This window comes from Equus asinus, chromosome 24 (genome assembly GCF_041296235.1).
Source record: "Equus asinus isolate D_3611 breed Donkey chromosome 24, EquAss-T2T_v2, whole genome shotgun sequence".
NCBI lineage: Eukaryota > Metazoa > Chordata > Mammalia > Perissodactyla > Equidae > Equus > Equus asinus.
The window spans coordinates 67,652,209-67,674,508 of record NC_091813.1 but is presented as its reverse complement, the minus strand read 5'-3'; the positions used below and the strand labels follow the sequence as shown (position 1 = coordinate 67,674,508).

The following is a 22,300-nucleotide window of genomic DNA, read 5'->3' as shown; positions in this document are numbered from 1 at the left end:
GCTAAAACTGGGACAGTCTCAGACAAACTGGGATGGCCACTTTGCAAAGGAATGGCTAGAAGATGTCAGGAGAAAAATTGGGAGATATGATGCCAATACGACTGTTCAAAGGGAGAAATAGTGGCCGCAAATGACAAAAGTTGCAGAGGTCATGTCGCATAAGTGTAGAAATGTCATCTGAATTTGGGAAGATGAGAAGTTTCAGCGGCAATTTTAAGATGGAAGTCTGACTATGGTGATTTCAGGAGTTTGTGAGAAGTGCAGACAGAAATATGGTATCTTTTGAGGGAAGTGTTTCCATAATGAGATCTTAGTTTTTTTGCAATCTTGGTTAATCTTTGCCAGTTATCCTAAAATGTACACAAGAAGAGAAAAAAATCTCAGTTTCCAGGGTGAAGGAAAGTAAGATTTCTGCTGTTTCTATGCCCAAATTACTTCGGGTTATGTTCTGATAAGATATTACGATTCCCTAAGTGAACATATTTTAATTATTTGACCCAAGACTGTAGATGACCTCGCCCTTGAATGCCATTGAGTCTGCTTTAGGAAGCGATTCTTTCTCATTCTCGCTTCCATAAACTGTGTAAGCCTCTGGTGGTTATTCTTCCCTACACCTTTTTCACACAATTGGAAACTGAATAATTACAGTATTGAGATGTCAGAGTTCTTGAGATGAAAGAAATAGTCATTTAAACATCTTAGGAAACGGAGGAAAAATCAGAGAAGAGCACAAGATGAGAACGGGAGAAGAGGTGAAGGGAGTTTGCTGGGACTCTATGAAGAGCGAGCCACTGGCAGTGGGCATCTTCCCTGAGACGGAGAGGGCTCCACTTTCCTTTGCAGGTGCTGTCCGTGTGTTGTTGGGTCTTTTCCAAACGGTTTGGGTTTTCTCCCATCTCATCACGGATTGGCAAATTGGGAATTTGCCTTATTTATTCACGGTAACTCTTGTGAGTCTGTTTTAAGCAGCTTAGTTATTGGCACGCTGGACGAGTGTGGACAGGTTACGGTGGAGAGAGCACGACGGGGTAGCGGTACTCAGTGTGCTGGAGTCACACTTCTACTCCCAGGCATTGGCGGACAGGCCACTCTGTCCACACCTTGTCCACCACCCCTGCGGACTTCCCTTCTCTGCACTCTGTCTCTTTTTGATATCCTTAATGTAAGGCTTCCCTGACCGTTTGTCTGAGCTTCTGTCTAGTTGAACAATCATTTTTGGAGGATCTATTATCTGCTAGATATTATGACATACTGTGGGCTTGAGATGAATCAGACAGTCCCAGAGAAGACTGTGTCTGGGAGCATCAGCTCCAAGGTTATGACAGTGGTCTTGCAACGCCCACCAGGGAAGCAAAACATTTCTATGCACACCTGGGCCCATCCTGAAATACGTACTGAAAATATTGCCCAAGCGACCCGCTTCCTTGAGCTCTGAGCGAGGTGGGACGGTCAGGAGAGCACGTTTTGATGTTTCCTGTTCATATGACCATTTAAAAATTTAAAAACTTTTTCAAGCTGTTAGTATGTGACCTGCACTATTCGAACTCACTTGAGCCTTGTAACAACTCCAAGAGAGGTGCTTTTATTACCCCATTGGTGTAACAGAGGCACAAATAGATTAAGGAACTAGCCAAGGGCTAAACAGCGAGTGAGCGGCTGAGCTAGAATTCTGGTTCAGGCCATCTGCTTGTACCACTCCTCCATGCTGTCCCACCATCGATTCCCACTCGAAGTCGCTGGCTTGGTACACAACTGCTAGTTCATCACACTAGAGTGTGTGTGTGTGTGTGTGTGTAAGAGTAACATCCCAAATGTTGAATTCTTTTGGTGAAAATTCTTTGAGAAGTTTTAGTAACCGTCCAAACCAAGCTACCCTTGATTTTTCTTCCAACTCTTTCTTGGACTAACCCAGTGTACCAGTATAACTTCCCTACATTGTATGTTTCAGCGGAATGACTGCTGACTTGGGTCTTGATTTGGAAATTAAACTCTGGTTGAAATTGGGGCTTGCTGTTGGTAGTCGAATTACCACATTACCCTTTTATTTCAAGAGAATATTGGATTATACAGCCGTGATCCTAAGAGGCAGAGGCTTCTGAATATAATGTTAGCAGAAGATGTGGTTGCATTTGCAAATCTCTGCTGAACTCTCTGGAATTCTAAATAAAAATTCCAGGAAGGCTGGGAGGGTTCTGGACAGCAAGGTCACTTTCAGGGAAAAAGAGATATTTTATTTTCTAGCAGGTTAGCAAGTTCTTAAATTCTAAGAACAGTCTCTTCCTTAAATTAAATGTTAATAAGACATCATGTCTTATTGTGCATCGAGGTGCTGTCAAATGCTTTTTTTTTTTTTGAGGAAAATTAGCCCTGAGCTAACATCTGCCACCAATCCTCTTCTTTTTGCTGAGGAAGACTGGCCCTGAGCTAACATCTATGCCCATCTTCCTCTGTTTTATGTGGGACGCCTACCACAGCATGGCTTTTGCCAAGTGGTGCCATGTCCGCACCCGGGATCCAAACCGGCGCCTCCCAGGCAGCCGAAGTGGAACATGCGCACTTAACCACTGCGCCACGGGGCCGGCCCCTCAAAGGCTATTTTTCCTTCGTGTTCTCCATTGCGTTTTGAGAACCAACTCTGATCAGGTGTAACAGGGCTTGAGTGGAGCTCCTCTTTCTAGCTGTTTCCTAAGCCTCTTTTTCTCCTTAAACTGAGCATGGCTGGGAACAGGACCCTAAACTTAGATTAAAATCTAGATGCTGCTTGATTTATACCTTACAAAGGGATTATGCATTTCCAATGTGTAATTGGAAGCATTTATCAAAAATCATTTACCTTTTGGTACCCAGTTTGGTCTTTGCTGCTACATGAAGCTCTCCATCATTACAGAGTGGCCCATTTGGTTGGTTGGGGGTAGATTTCTTTCCATTTTTCAGACTTATTTGCCTCTCCATGTTCTCCAGAACCCTGCAGGTCGATGGCCCTCCCTGTCACAGCAGGCTGCCTGGGCTCTCAGTCGGTCTCTGGGATCACAGGACAAAGGAGACTTGAAAAGTGTTAGCTACAGACCCCATTACTGCCTCCAGGTTGCACGCAGAATCTCCAGCAAGAGTCTTGCTGGGCTTGGAATCCCAAAGGGAGAAACAGCCGGTTGTGTGCCGAGATCTCCCCATCATTACAGCTCCCTTAAAGAGCCTGCTCGCACCACCCCCTCCCAGCCCAGGCTCTCCGGGTTTGGTGCCCTAACTACTCTCCGGGTACCCGCATGAAAGTTGCTCCTGCACCAGAGCCTCCCTGGGACCATCAAAGTCAATCCAGACCGGAGGTCACGTTTTCCGAGAGTTCAGAGTTCGGCTTTTCCCCTAATGCTTGGAAGTGGGTCCCGGAGCACTCTGTGCATCCCACGTCTGCTCCCAGCCACAGGGGGAACGCTGGGACTCGTTCTCTGGGCAGTCTGATGGCCAGCTTAGTTTGCCCTCCCTCAGCTGATTTACCACCTAAGAATCACGCTTCTGCCATTCATGGATCCTTCCTGTTGCCTCAGACCCCAGGTTATTCTGATCCAACCTTCTCTTGCCAGTCTCCTTCTGGACCCTTCTCTTACGTTCTCTGGAGCTCCCAGACCAGGATAAACACCCTCTTACATCCTCCATCTGCACCAGACATTCCTTTATCCTCCGTGCTTCAACTGAGAACTGTCCCCCAAGGACACCGCTTTCTGGAATTCTTTCAAGTGGAGGCCAGTTATTGGCAACTGCCCTTCCTGTCAATGTTGGGAAGTGGGATCAGTGCCTTTTCACGTCTTACTGCCCCGTTTTAGACCATCAGTCTTCTACCCTCGTTGAGGGATCAAAAACCCTAAAACTTTTCTTCTCCTGGTTCTTGCGGTAAACCGCTGCCACTTCCCTGTCTCTGCCCCCATTTGGTGTTCCGCATTCTCCACCTCAGTTACTGGAGAAGCTCCAGGCTTCTCACCGGAGTCCTGCCATTGTCCTGTGTGACACGACTTCAGCAAAGAGGTGGATAACTCCTCTGCCACCAGCTCCTTTGTGTTCCTTATCTTCAATAACTTTCTCCTCCACACTCCTGAAGCTAGTCACTCCCATGGCCCAACCTCCAGGACCTGTCCTCACATAAATTGCTTTGCCTCTAAAATAATAAGTGAGTGTCTGGAACATGAGTGATGATGGGAGAGCGAGGAAGCCAAAACGTGGACCATGACTCACACTGTCCTCTCCAGACGGCTGATGCCAGTGGGATTCTGAAGACTTGTTTTTCAGAGATCTGAATTAGTAAGAAGACAGTATCGAGGAAAGAACGAAGATGTGCTCATGATCCTTCTTCTTGTGAGACTTCTCCAGAATTCACCTGCCAATGGGCAGAACCAACCATGCCTCATGGCTGAGGCCATCTGTGTGTGTGTGTGTGACAGATGGGAGATGGAGCATAGGGTGGATGAGTGAGGAGTGTCGAGGTGCACTGGGCTGAACGGTGCCCTCCCCCTCAACCTTCATGTCCACTCAGAACCTCAGAAAGTGACCTTATTGGGAAATAAGGTCTTTGTAGATATAATCAGCTAAGATGAGGTCAAACTGGATTAGGGTGGACCCTAATCCCATGACTGGTTCCTTTATGAGAATAGAAAACAGAGACACAGACACACAGGGAAGAAGTCCACATGGGGACGTAGGTAGAGACTGCAGTGTCTTGCCACAAGCCAAGGAACCCCAAGGACTGCTGGCCACCACCAGAGGCAGAAGAGGCAGGCAAGGATTCTTCCCCAGAGACTCCGGAGGGAGCACGGTTCTGCCGACACTTGGTTTCAGACTTCCAGCTTCCTGAACTGCGGCAGAATAAGCTTTTGTTGTTTAAGCCCCCCAGTTTGTGGTTATTTGTGACAGCAGCCCTAGCACACTAGTGCACAAGAGTGGTAATTTTGTTTCATCTTGGTTATTCTTCTTTAAACACTTATTTTCCCTCACATGTTAAAGAAAAACCCGTATAAGCTGACTCCCCTTGTCATTTCCCCTCCTTGCCTCCTGTCTCTATTGACAGTCTCATTTGAGTTAGAAGAAGAGTTGAATAACCTCTTGCAGCAAATGGAACATAGACGGCATCACCATTGCTTTTGGTCAATAAAACCTACTATTTACTAAGTGTCAATAATATACAAAACACTGTGCAAGGCTCTCGGTCTACGTTAGCTCTAATCCTCACTACAAACTTGTAAAATAGGCTGCACTGTTATTGTTTCTGAAATGAGAGTAGGTCTCAGGGATGAGTTCTTACAAGTGGTTTGGTTTCTATGGGCAAAGCTTAATGACATACTTGACATCTGGTCGGGGCCTTTACCAGCCATGCGTCAAAAAATTTGTGTCCGTAAAATGCTTAGCTCTGAAAGCGGCAGAGAAGAATAATCGTGTCCCGTAACTGCTTGCTCCACGGCTCGTTTGCCAGCCCAAGTAAGACTTTATTAACACGCAGTAGACGTTTCAGTTTTCAAGTCAGTTTTCCTCCCCTCCCCCACGATCCCTGACGCTTTTCCAGGACACTTGTATGTACCCAAATGCTCAGGAGAGCGAGGCCGTGGCACACAGCTCTTGCTCTGTGGCCCGCCTGCCCCACTGACGGCCTTTTGCATCTCATCCCGCTCAGAGGCTGGGAGCGGTGCCCCCGACTTCACTGTCCACGCAGGGACTGCACAGTCACCGTGAGGAACAGCCGGAGCCTGGCTGCCTGCCGCTCATGTAGGTTGTTGTGTGCTGGACATTCCTTAAATCACGCTTAAGACCTGGAAAACTGCTGTTAAATAAACAATTGATCAGAGTGAAAAAAAATTTCAAGTTTCCCAAAAGAGTTTAAGATAAAGAAAGTTCTCATTGCAAGAGGATATTTTTTTGATAAGCTTTTAGTGAGATGATTAATGCATTTTTGTTTAAAGATTTTATTTTTACTTTTTCTCCTGAAAGCCCCCCAGTACATAGTTGTATATTTTTAGTTGTGGGTCCTTCTAGGCGTGGCATGTGGGATGCCACCTCAGCATGGCCTAATGAGTGGTGCCATGTCTGCACCCAGGATCTGAACCAGTGAAACCCTGGGCCGCTAAAGCAGAGTGCGCAAACTTAACCACTTGGCAAGGGGGCTGGCCCCTGATTAACACATTTTTCATACCTAAAGTCAGTAGAAGCATCTAAGAAATATTTCACAGCATGTTACATAACTAAGTATTGAATGATCTATGGGAACTTCTTGTTATTCTCTGTCAGTCAGACTAATACTTGAAAATTTGTCTATAATTAGAGAACACCCTTCTCTTTTATGCTAGTATATGACACTATCAGTGTTTTGTTTTCATTTGTAAAGTATCTTTCTTCAAATGTGGATCAAAGTCTGTTGACATGTAGAGTCTGGCTCTCCTGTTAGGAAGGTCCAAACGAAAACACAGCAGTGGGAAGGAGGGAGAAATAAGTAACCCAGAAACTGACCCCGTGTTTTGGTCCATTGGGCTTACCTTGCTGACGACGTTGAAAATGCACATGGACTCGCTTCCTGGGGGGAAGAGCAGGAGCCGCCTGTGTGTAATCGCCAGTGCTCATGACGAGGATAAACCAGGAGACTCATCGGTTGCTCCCATGTTCCTTTTTCAAAGACGAGCTTTGGGATTTTTCTCTGCATTTTCTTGGGTTTGTGTTAAAACAGGGGAATTTTATTAGCTCTGCAAAGGAAGGCACTCAGTGGTCCTCCAGGCTTCTCCTCCAGTTGAATGGGCACAAAACCTAGTGGTCTCTGGACATCAAGTCCTGCAGGGAAACTGTCTTCAGTCTTACCACTTGGAAGAGTAAGCTTATGAACTGGGAGCAGAAAACCTATTGTCTTCCAAAACCACGTTCCTAGAATCAATATATGTCTACCGGATTGCAGTAGGCATCACTGAAAAGCAACATCTGAGTTCAAATTATTGGTACATTTATTGTTACAATAGGAACTTGTTTGGATTTAAATGTTAACCTATTATTTTGATATGATTTCAGTTTATTAATCAAAAATATATTCTTTTATTTGAGGTATTTATTCCGTGCCTTCTGTGCTACACTGTAAGAGTACAGAAAAAAAGATGGTTATTCCTGTCGCCAAATGGCTTACAGATCGGGCTTGAGAGGGCATGTGGGGGTGAGGGGGCAAGACGTTGGTTTCTGCCGACACTTATTGCGTGTTTCCCATGTGCCAGGCACCCTCCAAAGTGCTTGACATGCACGAACTCTATTAATTGTCAGAAATTCTATGAAATAGGTAATATTTTTATTGTCATTTTACTGATGGAGAAGCTGAGGCACAAAGAGTTTGGAAACTTGCTCAAGGTCAGACACCCAGTAAGTGATGAAACTGCGCCATGACCTCAGGCAGGTCACCGGATGTTGTCGCGCTCTCCAGTCGAGCAGGACACACGCATGTGTTCACAGTGACACATGACCAGTAACACTCACAGGACTGGATGGGGAGATTCTGTGAGAAATGGGGAGATCTTCCTGAGCTGGTGTGGTCAAGGAAGGCTTCATGATACGAAACCAGAATTGGATCCGAACAAACGATGTCGTCCATGTCCTCTAGTTGGAGATGCACATGAGCATACGACAGGCTCTGAGAAGCATGCAGGAGAGAAAGCTGGGCTTTTTTAAATTTAATTTTTTAATTTTTAGGCCAATGCTTTATGCTTTATTTTGGTGAGGAAGATTGACTCTGAACTAACATCTGTTGTCAATCTTCCTTTTTTTCCCTCCCCAAAGCCCCAGCACATAGTTGTATATCCTGGTTGTAGGTCATTCTAGTTCTTCTGTGTGGGATGCTGCCACAGCACGGCCTGATGAGCGGTGGGTAAGTGCACACCTGGGATCCAAACTGGCGAATCCTGGGCCACCAAAGCTGAGCACACAAACTTAACCACTTTGCCGCAGGGCCGCCCCCAAAACCCGTGCTTTTAATCTGTTGTTTCTCCAACTTCTTTGGCTATGGAGCCATTTTTTTCCCCCAGGGAATACTTAACAAACATCTTTTGGCACAGACGTTTTTAAGCAATTTTGAAAATGTTAGTTCAGAAGGATAGAATCTATTTTAGGGTCATCTATCTGCAGAGGCCACCCTTGACTTCTCTGCCTCTGCTGTCAGTGGCCAGAAAGGATCTGATGAAGTTACTAGGGGAATGGCTCCTGGAAACCTCTGTGGATAGGGTTTGTAGGATCTGAGCGGAATTCACGAAAACATGACAGGTTATTAAGCTTTGCTTCTGTAACTGACACTTCTCTCCAGCCAGGGCTGTATTATCACCAAGTCTAGGAGAGGCTTAGATAAAACTGGTTCTCTCTGCTGGACTGAGGAGTATTTACTTTAAAATCAGAAAAGATAGTCCCTTATTTGTCCACGGTCTTATCAGTGTATCCTTAGTAACCCAGAGCATGGTCTTCTTTCTGTAATCAATTTTTACAGTATTTTGTCCATATTATGAGGATCATTTTACGATCAAGCTGGCCGCCTGTAGATATAAGCATGCTCAGTGTCTGTTAATGAGTCTCGTGTTTTCTTTAGCAGAAAAATTGTACAGCCTAGGGAGGGAAAAAGAAGTAGCCCAACTCCCACCCTGTAGATATTTTTCTTTAGATGACGGAGGAATTTACATTTGTCGAGTATCCTGTTTTTGCTAGAAACTATGCTGCGTGTTTCATGTCTGTTCTCTAATGTTGACCTCAAAACCACTCCGGGAGGTGGGAGTTACTCTCATGTTCTACATGAGGAAAGGGAGGCTCAGAGAGATTAAATTAGCTGAGTGGTGGGGTTAACAGCAAGTGATAATGAGGGATTTGAATTCTGGTCTGTCTGACTCCAAAGCCCACACTTTTAAAGTTCTCCCACACTGCTTCCTTAAAAGGGAAAAAAATTACTGAAGATTAAATCAGCACTTGCAATACCAGAATTTAAAGCATTTCAGGCAATTGAATCCAAGATACATCTTTGCTTAGATGACTAAGCAAGGCAACCATGCATCTGCAAACCATATCAGCTAAAACTTAAATATTTTCTAATAATCTCTCTGGCTGAATTGAAAAAAAAAAAAAGCCCCTCAAAGCTCCCTGCTTAGTCATCACTCAAATGTTTGTCCATCTCATTCCCACGGAGGCAGGACTGGGTCCTCTCCATTCTGCGACAGGAGGTTAAGAAGAGCCTCTGCTTTCTGTCCTGCTGTAGGACGCACGGTAGGCTCTAGGATACATGGTAGGCTCTAGGACACACAGTAGGCTCTAGGATGCACGGCAGGCTCTAGGACACACAGTAGGCTCTAGGACACACAGCAGGCATCGGCTGAGAATGTGTGTGGAATGGTGTGAGTGGAGTGAACCAAGCGCATCCTTGAGGCATCAACCCACGCCTGCACCCGCAGAGCCTGTGAAAGCCCAGACACCTTTCAGGGCTTGACACAGAGGACCAGAAAGGTCCAGAGCTATTACCAGCCAGAAAGAAGGAGACAATTGACTCTCATCTTGTTTCTAGGAGCTGTTGCCTTCACAGAAATTTCTGACAGAACTGCCAACAACAGATATCCTATCTTCTACGCGAGAATATAGAGACTAAACAGAAACCTAGGCTGTAGCTGAGGTAGGACCTTCACGTGACCAACGGATTGCAGGGGTAATCTTTTACCCAAGTTTGTAATAAATAAGTACATAAACCAACCCATCTGTTAAAAAAATGTAAAAATGAGTTTGACTTCTTAATATGAAATCACCAGCATTTTTTACTGCATTTTTCTCATATATTCTCCCCATTCTTACCCATGTGTGAAGGGCTATTTGCCAAGCTTCTTGTAATTTAAGAGGAGAGAACTAGTATTTACGGAAAGCCTACAGCGTCCCAGAAAGTTGCTTGTGCTTTCCCTCTGGAATCTTCATCTAGCTGCCACAACAATACTGTAAATGATGTTATTGTCTGGACATAATTTTACACAGGTTTAGTAACGTCCCTGACGCCGCAGAGCAAGTCAGTGACAGAATCAAGATTGGAACCCACTTCTGTCTCCAAAGTTCCTCTGCTTTCTATTGGGTTGTACCCCAGGAGGGAGCTTTACCTGCCTTTGAGTCCTCACAGATGTTCTCCAGCGTTCTCGTGAAGTGTTCACTGGTAACACCAGTCTCTGACGCAAGTCTGAAGGCTGCTGGAGGGCCTGGGTCTTTTTATATCCCAAATATCTAGCACAACATCTGGCATATAGTGGATCCTAAACCAGTATTTGTTGGGTTGAAGTTCAGCTGCTGCCATGGGCCTGGCCTGTTTGGCGACGCTTCAGCTAGGTTCCCGGCTACGTTTGAAAGTCATGTCTGACCTTTACTGAGAGTACTACTGGGGTCTTACTTTTGATTTTGAGTTTATGACCTAGAATGCCCATAAATGAAACAGTGGCTTTGTGTTCAGGCACTGGGAAGGCATTAAGGAATTAGTGAGATTCTGAATATAAATCTTAATAAAATGGATACGAGCAGAATCTGTAAAGATACAAGGCTGTTTCTGGGAAACATGAGCGGTATTTTTTCTCCTTTATTTCCAGATAGATTTAGGACATTCAATTGTCCTGCCTGAACTATTCTGCTCTTCCTGGTGGCTTCTAATCCTGAAATGTAAAACCATGTTTTGAACACGTGGTTCTTGATTTGAGTCTGCTATGTTTTCAGAACCTAAAACATTGTACCTCATTCCCATTCACAGATGAGTTTGACAAATGTGAGTCAGAAAAAGATCAGGACTCAGGGGAAATGCACAGCTGAACGGTGGCCCTCTTTCTCTAACTTGGGACTAACTGGAAGTGATGCCTTCACAGATGTGGCTATTTCTGCAGCCCCTGGTGGCGGGAGTCACCTGGACCACATCTGCATCTGTGCTCTTTCCCTCTCCTGAGCAGTGGGTCCTTTTTGTTGAATCCTATTGGTTGGCTGGTAACATGTTACCTGGTGAGAATCAGGATATTAACATATGGTTATATTCTTAAGAAATTACCTTTATTTTTAGTTGTTTATCTAGACATGCCAATGGCTATTTAGGCCACATTTTGAGCAAAAACTCACAAGATGGTTTTTTTTCCCAAATCTCACCTGTGTACACAAAACAGCACAATTTTAAGGGTTTGCTTAAAAGAACAAAGCATAAGAAATACAGTGAGATACAAGCTCATAACCAGTTTTCAAATCAGTGAGCAGATCTGAATCAACACGAGAAAAGGTTACAAAACGAGTCTGTTTGTAGGAAGCGCTGTCTGTAGACTGTGTTGCGGGACACGCTCCACGTCCTCTGCGAGAGGCCTTAAGCAGGTCAAGGTGGAGCTGGGGTTCGCTCAGCCCAGCTGGGAGTTGTGGGTAGGTCAGGGCTCCGTGAGCAAGGTTCTGACTGCTCACGGACGCTGTGAAAACGAAAAACAGGCTTTCCCATCAGGCCTGGCAGTGATATATAGTCTCTCTCTCTTAACTTGATTTTGACTCTACCTTTCGCTTACTGAAAATAGCCCTTTGATACCTTTCTTCTCAGGCAATGAAAGAATTGAACTTGATCGGTCAGCTATTGATGGTGCACGGACTAGAAGAAGAAGAAGGTGAGAAGTCCGTGGGCGTCCAATAGCTGTGTCTTAACTAATAATTGGATTCCTTCCGTGGAAATATTACAAGAGAGCCACTAGTAGGCAAGTAGGCAAGAAAAAACAGTTTTCACATTCTCTTTCTTTTCTTTTTTTTGCCAAAAAGCAAAGAACTCAAGAAATCTCCAGATGGTTGAAAGAAGGACACAGATGCATCTGGTTTACGCACGAGGTCTCATTTTACTTCAGATTTTTATTGTACTAGTAGCTGCTTCATAAGCTTGACTGTTGGATATTCGGTAGTCTTCTCTGTGAGCTCTTCTTCAAGACCTGATTGTAACATAAACCCTTTTGTCCTATAAACTTGGAACTACTAAAAACATCCCAATCTTATTTAAGTTATGATATAAATATAATTTAAACAAAGTCTATTTCCTAAACTCAAGGTAAAAGCCCCATTAGCTAAACTATCATCTTCCATCTTATCTGTACTGTATTGTCTCCGGGAATGGCTGTCCTTGAGTTGACCTCATGTACATTAAATAGACAGCCCCAAAGCCCTGTCTGCATCACAAACCGAAATAAGAGAGGTTTGGAAGCAGGAATACATTCAACACGTCCTCTGTGGGGCCTCACCAAGCAGAGAGCTTCAGAGTGTTTTAGCAATAAAGACTCGTGTGTCAGTTCAGAGTTGTTACAGAAAAACAAGAACAAAGTTAGTGCTGAGTTTTCACAACTTCCCTTCTTACCCACATCAACAAGTTTGAATTATTGTCCATCCATTTCCTGAGGTTTTCACACTTTCTTTAGTACCATCTGACAATGTCTCCTACTTTAATGAAAATATAACCAACTTTCCAAAATTTCCCCTAAGCCTTAACCCTGCCAGCCTCAGTCTCTCTACAGGAACTTATTACAATCCAGTCAAGTTTTGAACATTCCATTTGTATGTTAGGAGGAAAAAAAAAAAAGCAGTTACACTTAGGGAGTGAGTGTTAGCTGTCATTCTCTCGGCTCATGAACCAGCTTGGCAGTGGCAGAAATGATCAGATCATTCTCCCATTACCACATCGTTTAAGGTAAAAAGAAAGAGGCCCCGCCAATTTTCATCTAACTTCTAGAGAAAAGGTTGAACGCACAGTTTAGCTGACTAGAGAATGCTGCAACCAATCGATTTTCCAGCCAAGTGTCTGCAGAAAAAAATGACAACAAAATCCCAAGTTGACTCTGGAGCTGTAATTGACCACAATGACCTGCCAGGAAGGCAAATTCTGTCAGAAAACTGAAATATTTTCTTTACTTAAATAATGTTAACTTCAGCTAAACAGTTGGGTAGTTGTTCACATGAAATGAAGGAGAAAGAAAAATCCAGTTACTATCAACACCAAAGAAATGCACGCCAACCATAAGTCAAAGGTGCTTTGGTACTGTAGCCACAGCAGACGAAAGTGGGGTGGGGGCTCAGGGGAGTTCCCTGACGCTTAGATGACAGGGTCACAGAAGGCATGTGAGACCTGCTATGTCTACCTTTGAGGTTGATACACTGCCACGTCCATGACAAGAGTCACACACACACGAACTCATCAGCTGGCTTGTTAGAGCCGTGTGCAACATCGCTGTGTTGGAAAGGCCTTCCGGCTGGCTGGAAGGGTCTTGTTAGTCTGAGGACACGCTCCTTGTGCCGTAGAGTAAACACTACGGTCTCAAGAGGAATGCACGTGGAGTTCCCACGAGAGTTCCTCAAAGACTTTATTCAGTTTGTTTTGTGACCTTAGCTGGAAAGCAGGAAGATGGACGTGGAAGGCAGTTGAGAAGGACATCTGTGAGGATTCAAGTTGGGCAGCTTCCAGAGGATGAAAGACGTTTAAAGTTAAGGCCTTTATCTGCAAACAATAGTATATTAATAAACTCTAGACCATATTTACAAACGCATTCTCTTGTATGAAAACTAACAGTATCTGTTCACAGTGCCGTTGTTTATACAGGTAGCGACCCCACCACACTCACGGATTTTAGCCTGGGGTTCAGTAGCGCTGTTATCTACAGAAGATGTACAGTGTGGATAGAAACATGTCGCTGAATCTGAGTTACTGATAAAAGACGGATCGGCTAACGGTGCAAAGGAATGAACTGTACAGCACCTTCCCTCGGATGGGGTGGGACACGTGGTTTCTGGAACTGAGAAGACGCAGATCTCGGCCCCAAAGTGGCCTAACGTCAGTAACAAAGCAATGACCCCCCTGTTCCGGCCTGGGTGCACTGAGCGATCTTAGCCCAAAGTTTTAGATCCATTGTCTAGTGCATACAATAGAAAAGTTAAAAAGATTTATTATTATTTTTATCATAATAATTATTATTAAAATAGAAGGTACTTTCTCTCACACTCTCATCTGTGCGCTGGCACTTAAGACCAATATCCTTGGAGTTCCAAATATGCTGGTGTTTTTGTCACGCAGATCAGCAGTCAGACGGCAAACGCGAAGGTGCTCCAGACTGAGGAGCTGCTGCCCGTCCTGTGTGACCCAGGCCCTGGGGACACGGCAGAAGCACCTCCCTCCCACTTCCCGATCCCCTCCTCGCGGGGCGAGCTGCTCCTGGACTCAGCTCCCACGTGGCTGGATGCAGTTGCTCCTTTCGGCAGCTAATGCTGAGGTGACGACTGAGGTGGAGGATGGCTTCTGTACACTTGGACAAAGGAGGGAGGCAGGTGAGGATGAGGAGGGTGGCGTCATAAAGAGCCCCCGGGGGAGACCCAGAGAGCGGCTGGGCTGGTGGCAGGAACCCCTCAGGGCTTCTCCCCTCCCTGGAGGCCTCTGCTCGAGGAGGTGCCCAGCCTCTCGGTGTGCAGAGCAGGGGGCAGGCCTGGCTGGCACTAGGGGGTGTCCCCTCTGGTCCCAGTCTGCTCCTCCTTCTCAGCCCCCTGGCCTGCGAGGTCCGGGCCACCTCCGCCTCCGCTGCCGCCTCTGTGCGGCTTGGGCAACAGGCTCTTCCACTGGGCTTTGTTGTGTGCGAGATGGCTTAGCATGTTCTCCGACAGGGTGCTGTTTCCCGTGAAGCGGGCCCATTCCCGGAACAGGGGCTCCACGATGTAGGTCATGAAACCTGGAACGGGAGGGCCAAACGCATGACCATGAGGACGGTAGAACGCACTGTTCCTCCCCACAGGCGGCTGGGGCCACCGTGCGCTCGGCCCAGGGACACGAAGGCAAACGAGATGGGGTCCCCACTCTCAACTTGGGAGCATAAGATATGTCACCTTGGGCTTGACATTTAACCTCTCTGTGCCTCAGTTTCCTCCTTTGTAAAAAGGAGCTAAGAAGCGTACCAAATGCACAGGGTTGTTAGGACAGTGAAAGGACTTACACGTGACGTGCTTAGGAAGCTTCTGGCACATAGTAAACACAGTAACCACTGGCTGTTATTATTTGAGAAGGGAGAAAGACATATGAACAAAAAAGTAAAATAAAGTTGGTACTAGGGCTAAGGAGGGTGGTGGTGGGGGGAGGGCAGGTCACTGACTCAGACCCTCTGAAGGATGGCACGTTGACCCCATAGGATGTTCTTGCAGAAGTATTGTTCATAGTGTTGTCTTACTGCCAATTATGTTAGACGACTAAGTGCAGGTAAAGAAAAGTTCTTCCGTCTTCAGTACGGATTTTCACCTGCATCAAAGTCCTGCTTTAACGACTAGATGAGGTCGTTTGATATTAGACTTTGTGTGCACGTTTGTTCTCTTAATTATTTTAGACTTGCTGCTTTCTAATCGTGTTTCACTGTGAATGTGCTCTCTGTATTAACATGGTTTATTAAAGCAAAGAGAACTTTCAGTCTAGGCTGGAATTACTGGAATCATCGCAAACTTGGACATATTTTGGTTTTACTGCATTTCCTTGAAATGTAGGTGTGGGGAGAAAGGCAAGTGTTTTCAGCATGACAAAGTCTTCCAACAACTAACGCTGGGTGTTTACAGGCATGTGAATTATAAGCCTTGCTCTGATGATCTTATCTGACAAACAGCAGACACTTGACCTTTGAGGAGGCTACAGAGATGGGAAAAGGATGCAGCAACGCAAAACGTTGTTGCACATGTCTGCATTATTGCATCTTATGTGAACCGTGATTTAAATATTATAAGATCATTTTGTATAACCTGAGCCTGAGGAAGAAAGTAAGCCAGCGACTTTCTCTATATTTCGGTAAGGTTATACACGGAGTCAGCAAGGGATGGTTTCATTCTTGAATTTTCCTCCTCTCCTTCACAGTGTCTGTATCTAATTTCTAATATTGTTCACGTTACGAGAGATTAGACATCTAAAAACGTAGTCTGCAACATTATACTATTTTAAAGTTCAAAGTGTGAATATCTGTCAAGTTTACCTTAAATATAACAAAAAGTTACAAACCTAACATTTTAAAGTCCAATACTTAAAAATCAACTCATTTTCTTCCGGAAGTTACTGTGGAATTACACCTCTGTATTTCTACTCGCAGGTGTAAAGACCTCTTAGAGGAGAGGGATGGCCATCCCAATGTCTGAATAGGCGCGTGGAGGCAAGTGAAGGAAGTCTTCTGCGATATCAGCTCGAGAACCTGTCCTGCTGGTGCCAGTGAGTTGTACCAACCTCCCTCTGCCACTCGGGGATGCACTGGCTTTGCCGGGATATTGTCCTGCCTGGCGGGGGCGGGGGGGGGGGGCCGCCAGGGAGAGACGGTGGCCTCAGAGTGAACCGGATGGAAGGAAAGCCTCTTTCTCCTCATCTTTCTGTAGCTCTCACCAATTAGAGATCATTCCATTTGTATCTTCCTTTTTAAAACGCGGCGTTTGATAGGGAGAGGGAGGAATGGGGGTGGGAGGTGGGGAGTAAGTCCCACTTCCACTTGGGTGAATATCGATTACCTAAACAGAAAACCTGGTTTGAACCCAAGATGGCGCTCAGGAAATTCTCATTGAGGACTGGGACAAGAAAAAGAGAGGGGACATTTTCAGTCCCAGAGGAGTCAGGACAGAGGAAGTGGCTGCATTACTTAGGACCCCCCTGGAAAAATCCTCGTCTCGGAAGCTGAAGCCATGGCTCCCATTAGACTCTGTTTATCTGTTCGGATTTTTCCAATTTTAATTGTAAAAGCAACATAACCATCCGAACTAGGCCTGCCCACCACACCTCCCCGCCCCGGACCTACAGCTGGGAGACCAGGAGCAGAGACAGGGAAAGGTCTGTGCACTAGGGGTTGTGTCAGAGCCACCGTTGCTTTCTCCTCATCCTTGGTGTGCCAGTGCAGCAGCCGTGGGATTTTCCTACACACTCAACCCCCATCCCAGTTTCAAAACAGTAACCATGGTAACCACATTTTCCTGAGCTGAAAATCAGGGCATACGACCTGACAAAATAAGTGTGTTCTCATGACAACAACAGGAGAGAATCTCTGAAATCAGGTCTGTTTGCAAATCCAGGTTGTGATCTTTACAACGTGGACACTTTTCTTTGGGGGTTCACAATGCTGCCGGCAGTTGCCTGGCAAATTTCTTTCTAGCCAGATTTTAACACACTGGGTCCCGGGGTTAGGATTTTGGTCAGGGTCTGTCCCTTCCGTGTCACATCTGCATCTGCAGAACCTCTGCAGCTGAGGCTGATCCAGGCAGCCTGAGGCGGCGGCATTTCTGTTGATGCTGCTCCCCTCCCCCCAGCAATTCCATAGCTGCCTCCGCTCTGGGTTCTTCCTGGGTCCTATTTTTTATAACACTGCCCCCCTCCTTTTTTCAGTTTAATTGTAAAAACAACATAACAATATTAAGGCAATTTGGAAAAAAATGGACAGCCAATAATCTCACAATTCCAACATACCTATTTTAATATTTGTACATTCCATTCAAATCTTGGTAACTAGACTGATTTTGTCCCTATTTCCTCAGGATGACTTTATGACTTTTGTGGTTAGATTTGAGGCTCGGTGTTGCAAGCAGATCATTCTAACTTGCTAAGGTTTTCTTAATTTTCAGCTGATCTTTTGGGGGCCCCTTTCTCCCCCAGCCTTGCCGAGGTCTGCAGCACTGTGAATGCATTAAGCTGGCTACCTGAGGCCTATGGGAACTGATGAGAAATGCGGACCGGTGCGTGTCAGGGCCATAGCTTATAAGTAAAAGAGTTGAAGTTCTGAGCTTGGTTTTAACTGGAGGGAACTGCAAGGAAAAGAAAGACTTGCTTTAAATCTAGGTGGAATTGGTAGAGTGGTTTTCTTTTTCTTTTTTTCTTTTTTTTGGTGAGGAAGATTGGCCCTGAGCTAACATCTGTTGCCAATCTTCCTCTTTTTGCTTGAGGAAGATTGTCACTGAGCTAACGTCTGTGCCAATCTTCCTCTTCCTCTATTTTGTGTGAGGGATGTCACCACAGCATGATCTGATGAGTGGTGTGTAGGTCTGTGCCTGAGATGTGGGCCCATGAACCCTGGGCCGCTGAAGTGGAGCATGTGAACTTAACCACGGGGCTGGCCCCAAACTGGTAGAGTGTTTTAAGGAGCAATAGAAATTCTTCCTGGATCACAAATATCTTCCCCACTAAAGTGCCTAAAATGTCCACAGTTTGATTTGCTTAACGATCTTACGCATAACTTCATTAAAGTAATACTTATGTTAGATGCCTCAATGTTGCAGGTTAGCAGTTTATTGCCATCGACACTTGAAAGCGTGGTCCTGAGAGAATGAGACAGTGGAGAGTGGAGAGCATGACAGCCCAGGCCACAGGGCTAGCACGGCTCACGGGGCACGGCCTGGGGTCTGAGCCCTCGGGGCCGTGTGCTGGGAATGAAGGGTAGTGACCCAAACTGGAAGGCTCCTAAAGGCAGATACTGCTGACTTCCCACCCTTCAAGTCCTAAAGAGGGTGCAGGGTAACTCGCTCTTCAGCAGCGAATAGTTGATTTTCGTTCCTTTCCTTCTTGCTATTTGGTTTTGATTCCATTCTGAACTACCAAGGTGATCCAGGTTACTTAAGGGTCTGTAACAAAGCCTTTTCCCTATTTTTCATAATTTCTCAGTGGAAATTACCTAGTGGATTTTTACCTAGGATTATTACCTACTCATGGTCAGAGTGTTTATCTGGACTCAGCCGTTCACAGGGGCATTGATTAAACCTCCAGTTTGGATCTTTTAAAAGCTGTATGTAGCTGTGTGTGGCAGACATACAAAAACCATTCATTTAAAATAAAGATTGAATTCAACTCACCAATTTGTATACTAGGGATCGAATCTTTCTGTTGATTACAAAGAGGACTGATTTCCAGTTCAAATTTCTGTTCAAGGTCACCTAGGAAGAAAGGAGAAACACACTGGTCATCCAGGACTTACAAAAGTGAGCGGTGAAAGTTTTAACGACCTGGTTGGAAGAAGCTGTTCTGGGAATTACTGCTCCCCTCTTGTTATCACTGGGAGTCCTTTAGCACTGACTTGCTCTGGTAGCTTCCAGTGAAAATTCCAAGTATCAGTGTGTCAACAACCGTTTACAATAGGCTCGTTGCAAACAGGTGTGCTCTGGGTCTTTTTTGAAAAAGATCCGTAAAAACAAGAGCACAGCTAACGGGAGATTTCCTAACATGAAATGGAGGTTCTGTCTTTAAGCTACAGGTTAAGAAAACAAATTTTATGCTTTTCTGATCCTTTCACTCTGCCTGACCCTAGTCTGGTTTCCCCTGAATGACCAGGAATAATGAGGAGGGTAGGAAATGAAGAAAGGGACTGGAAGATCTTATCTGAGAGCATCTCGGGCTGCGGCTACACAATTAGTCGGAAATAAAGGTCTGCTATCTTTTATTCTGTCGCCTTAGAATTTTACCTAATGTAACTGAAGTTAAAAAAAGTCTAGAGGTCAGAATGATATTTCTTTTTCATGCCTTTGTCAGCTAGAAGACCAAAGGAGAAATGCATCATGAGCAGCTTGATCAGGATACATATTATCGGTTCCACCTGAGGGTGAAAAACGGTGGATAATTTTTGCGTTGGGGAAAAACAATCTGGCTGATCAGTGGAGAAGCTGGTCCTCAGAAACATTAGCTGGGATCACAGCTGTGCGTGCCCTCCTCTCAACTAGAAGAGATACAAGGACAGCACTTATGTCATGCCGACTGTGTGCCAGGCAGTATTCGAAGCATTTTACCTATTAATTAATCTGATCCTCATAATTATTATTGTAATCCCATCTACAGGTGAGGGAGTTGAGATGAAGGGGAGGGAAGTGTGTTGACCCAAGGTCTTACTGCTAGAGATCGGGAGGGTGGATTCCAACCTAGGAAGTCTGCTCTGGAGTGTTCCTGAAGGCTCCTACAGCGAGAACCGTAGGAACACCACCTGTCCGTCATTTTCTCTCAGGCTGCAGCCGTCCCGCCCACCGTCTCGTGGGCCCTGGTGGTTCTCAAGTGACGGGAGGAAATGACTCTGGCTTAGACTGAGGAGTCCAGGGAAGCCAGACGAAGTGTTGTGAGGGCAGAGCAGACCCATTTCACACTAAAATGAACTCTCCTGCAGCCAGTCTCGCTCCTCACTGCCACCGTTGTGCGAATAGTCATTTTTTGGGCAGGCTCCACACTTTGGAGCAGTTGTGCTTGACTCCTCCCTTCCCTCCTCCCTCCATATCAAATCCTGTCCATTCTTCTCTCGAAATACCTTTCTTCCCCACTTTCACTCTGCCTGACTCCAGTCTGGGTTCTTAATAACTCATTCTTAGTTTTTGCTTCTTAGCTAGTTTTCTTCAGTATTTCTTCTGCTTCAATTATGTATGCTGGCTTAATCGCACCTTCTAAGATGACTCCCATTGTCATGTTCTCTTCTATAGCCTGCTGTACAGGGGCCTCCACAAATCCTCTCATCCTCACCTTCTTGTGGACCAAGCAGGTCGATGAGGCAGGGGTATGGTCCGCCCCCACCCAGTGCCTCTGCCCATTTCCACTCCTATGGAGACCAGTGGTGTCCAATCGGACCCTCTGCAATGATGGAATGTTCTCTGCACTGTCGGCTATAGCAGCCCCTTCAAGTCTGATCAGTAAAACTGAGGAAGTAAATTTTACTTAATTTAATGAATTTAAATTTAAGTAGCCACAGGTGCCTGGTGGCTCTCCCACTGGAGTGCGCACTGCTCATCCCTTAGCACCCACTTCAGATTCTCCCTTCCACAGCTCTGGACCTTCTCCTGGGACCCCCACTAGGAGAGGGCTCCCAGGTAGATCATTTATTCGCCCACTCAGTCAAGACATATTCACAGAGCACTGTACGTTCCAGACACTTTGTTAATCAAGGTAGAGAATGCAAAGAAGAAAATCGCTCAGTTTGTCTCCCCTCGGAAGCTTACCGACGAGCATTTTGAGGTTACGAAACATAGACTAACTACACTTCTGTGTATTCCTCATGACAGCCCCACTGGGGCTTTGGGTGTCGGAAAAGCACAGTTCTGCTGAGGGTTAGGCAAGGCTGGAAGCAGATGGCCAATAAGGACTCTGGGAACCTTGGTTGATTGAGAAGATACCAATCTGTAGTATCAGATTACAGTAGGACAGAAATTCTACTTCCTTAAGGCGTTGAGGGGAGGGGGTGAACGATATTTAGATTCCTAACCTCTGTTCTGAGAATTTAACACTGTTTTCCTAATTCATGGCATTCCATCTTTCTTTTCCCCTCTGCTCTCAACCTTGACTTTAGGGGTTTTCCTTTCCTCGACGTCACAAATCATTAAAGATACTTTGGCTGGGACTATTAGGAGTCTGTGGAAGCCCAAATCCTAAATTGAAAGCCAGAATAAGATTAATCAAAATGATACAAGTCATACTTATAAAATTTTTTAAAAAATGGATTCAGTATGGAGGACAGGCCGTTTGGACGGCCATCGGGTCTGGTCTTCCCCTCTGAAATGGCCAAACTTCTGCTAGACCACAAGGCTGGTAAGTAAAAAGGACCTGACCTGAGCTCTCTATTCTCCGTCCTCCGCCAGGAGACATGCCAGAGCAAAGTGCACGGAAGCTCACCTTTAGTGATCTGAGTCACACATATTCTAGATTGTTCCACCTGTCATGCGGCACATACAGAGATTATTAGGACAACAACCAGTTTCTGCAGAGAGATCTTACGGATTATGTTTCTTGGTTGACGCATTTCGTCCACTTAGTTAACAGTTTCAACTCACCAACTCTATGGCCCTCACAATCTGCCCAGGTGACATGGTTCCCCCCCACCCACCCCAAGTAGTCCACAATCCAGATAAGGTGCACGACAAGCACAGGAAAAGGTTAAACTGACGTCTGTGGCAACAGGAGCACACAGCTGAGTCGAAGCCAAGACGGACAGAGCAGGGGCTTCTCTGTCCACCGTTTGCTCTCCGAGGATGAAGATCCTGGCCCTTCGCTCACTGTGCTAGCTCAGTTTTTCTCTCTCCCACAGTAAAGTACTTATCTCGTCGAATCTAAAACCGCCCTGTTCCAGTTTCGTTAGAGCTCCTTCTGTCTTTCCCTCGGTGGAGATTTTATATCACGGGCAAGTAGAACTGACCTCTTGCTCTCTAACCGCTCACCCTCGATGGAAGTGAGATGGAGGAGCCAAGGGGGCCGCGTGAGCGCTCGGACGGCGAGGGCGAGAGGTGGGGAGCAGGGCCCTCCGGCCCCGCGTGAACCCTCTCTGTCTCCTGTCTGCTCTGTCTCCTGTCCCTGGGACCAGCTCGA

At 45.7% G+C, this 22,300-nt stretch overlaps 1 protein-coding gene across 3 annotated transcripts in view; it reads right to left on the bottom strand.

Moving 5' to 3' along the window:
* Positions 1–11,015: 11,015 nt before the first annotated feature.
* Positions 11,016–22,300, bottom strand: part of PDE7B (phosphodiesterase 7B) — a 293,064-nt gene continuing 281,779 nt past the window's right edge. For all 3 annotated transcript variants that reach the window (XM_014850588.3, XM_044754279.2, XM_014850589.3), the window contains 2 exons: positions 18,826–18,906; positions 11,016–14,708 (listed from right to left, as the gene is read on the bottom strand). In XM_014850588.3, the coding sequence (XP_014706074.1) occupies positions 14,479–14,708; positions 18,826–18,906 (311 nt within the window). In that variant the 3' untranslated portion in view covers positions 11,016–14,478. The remainder of the gene's footprint in view (positions 14,709–18,825; positions 18,907–22,300) is intronic.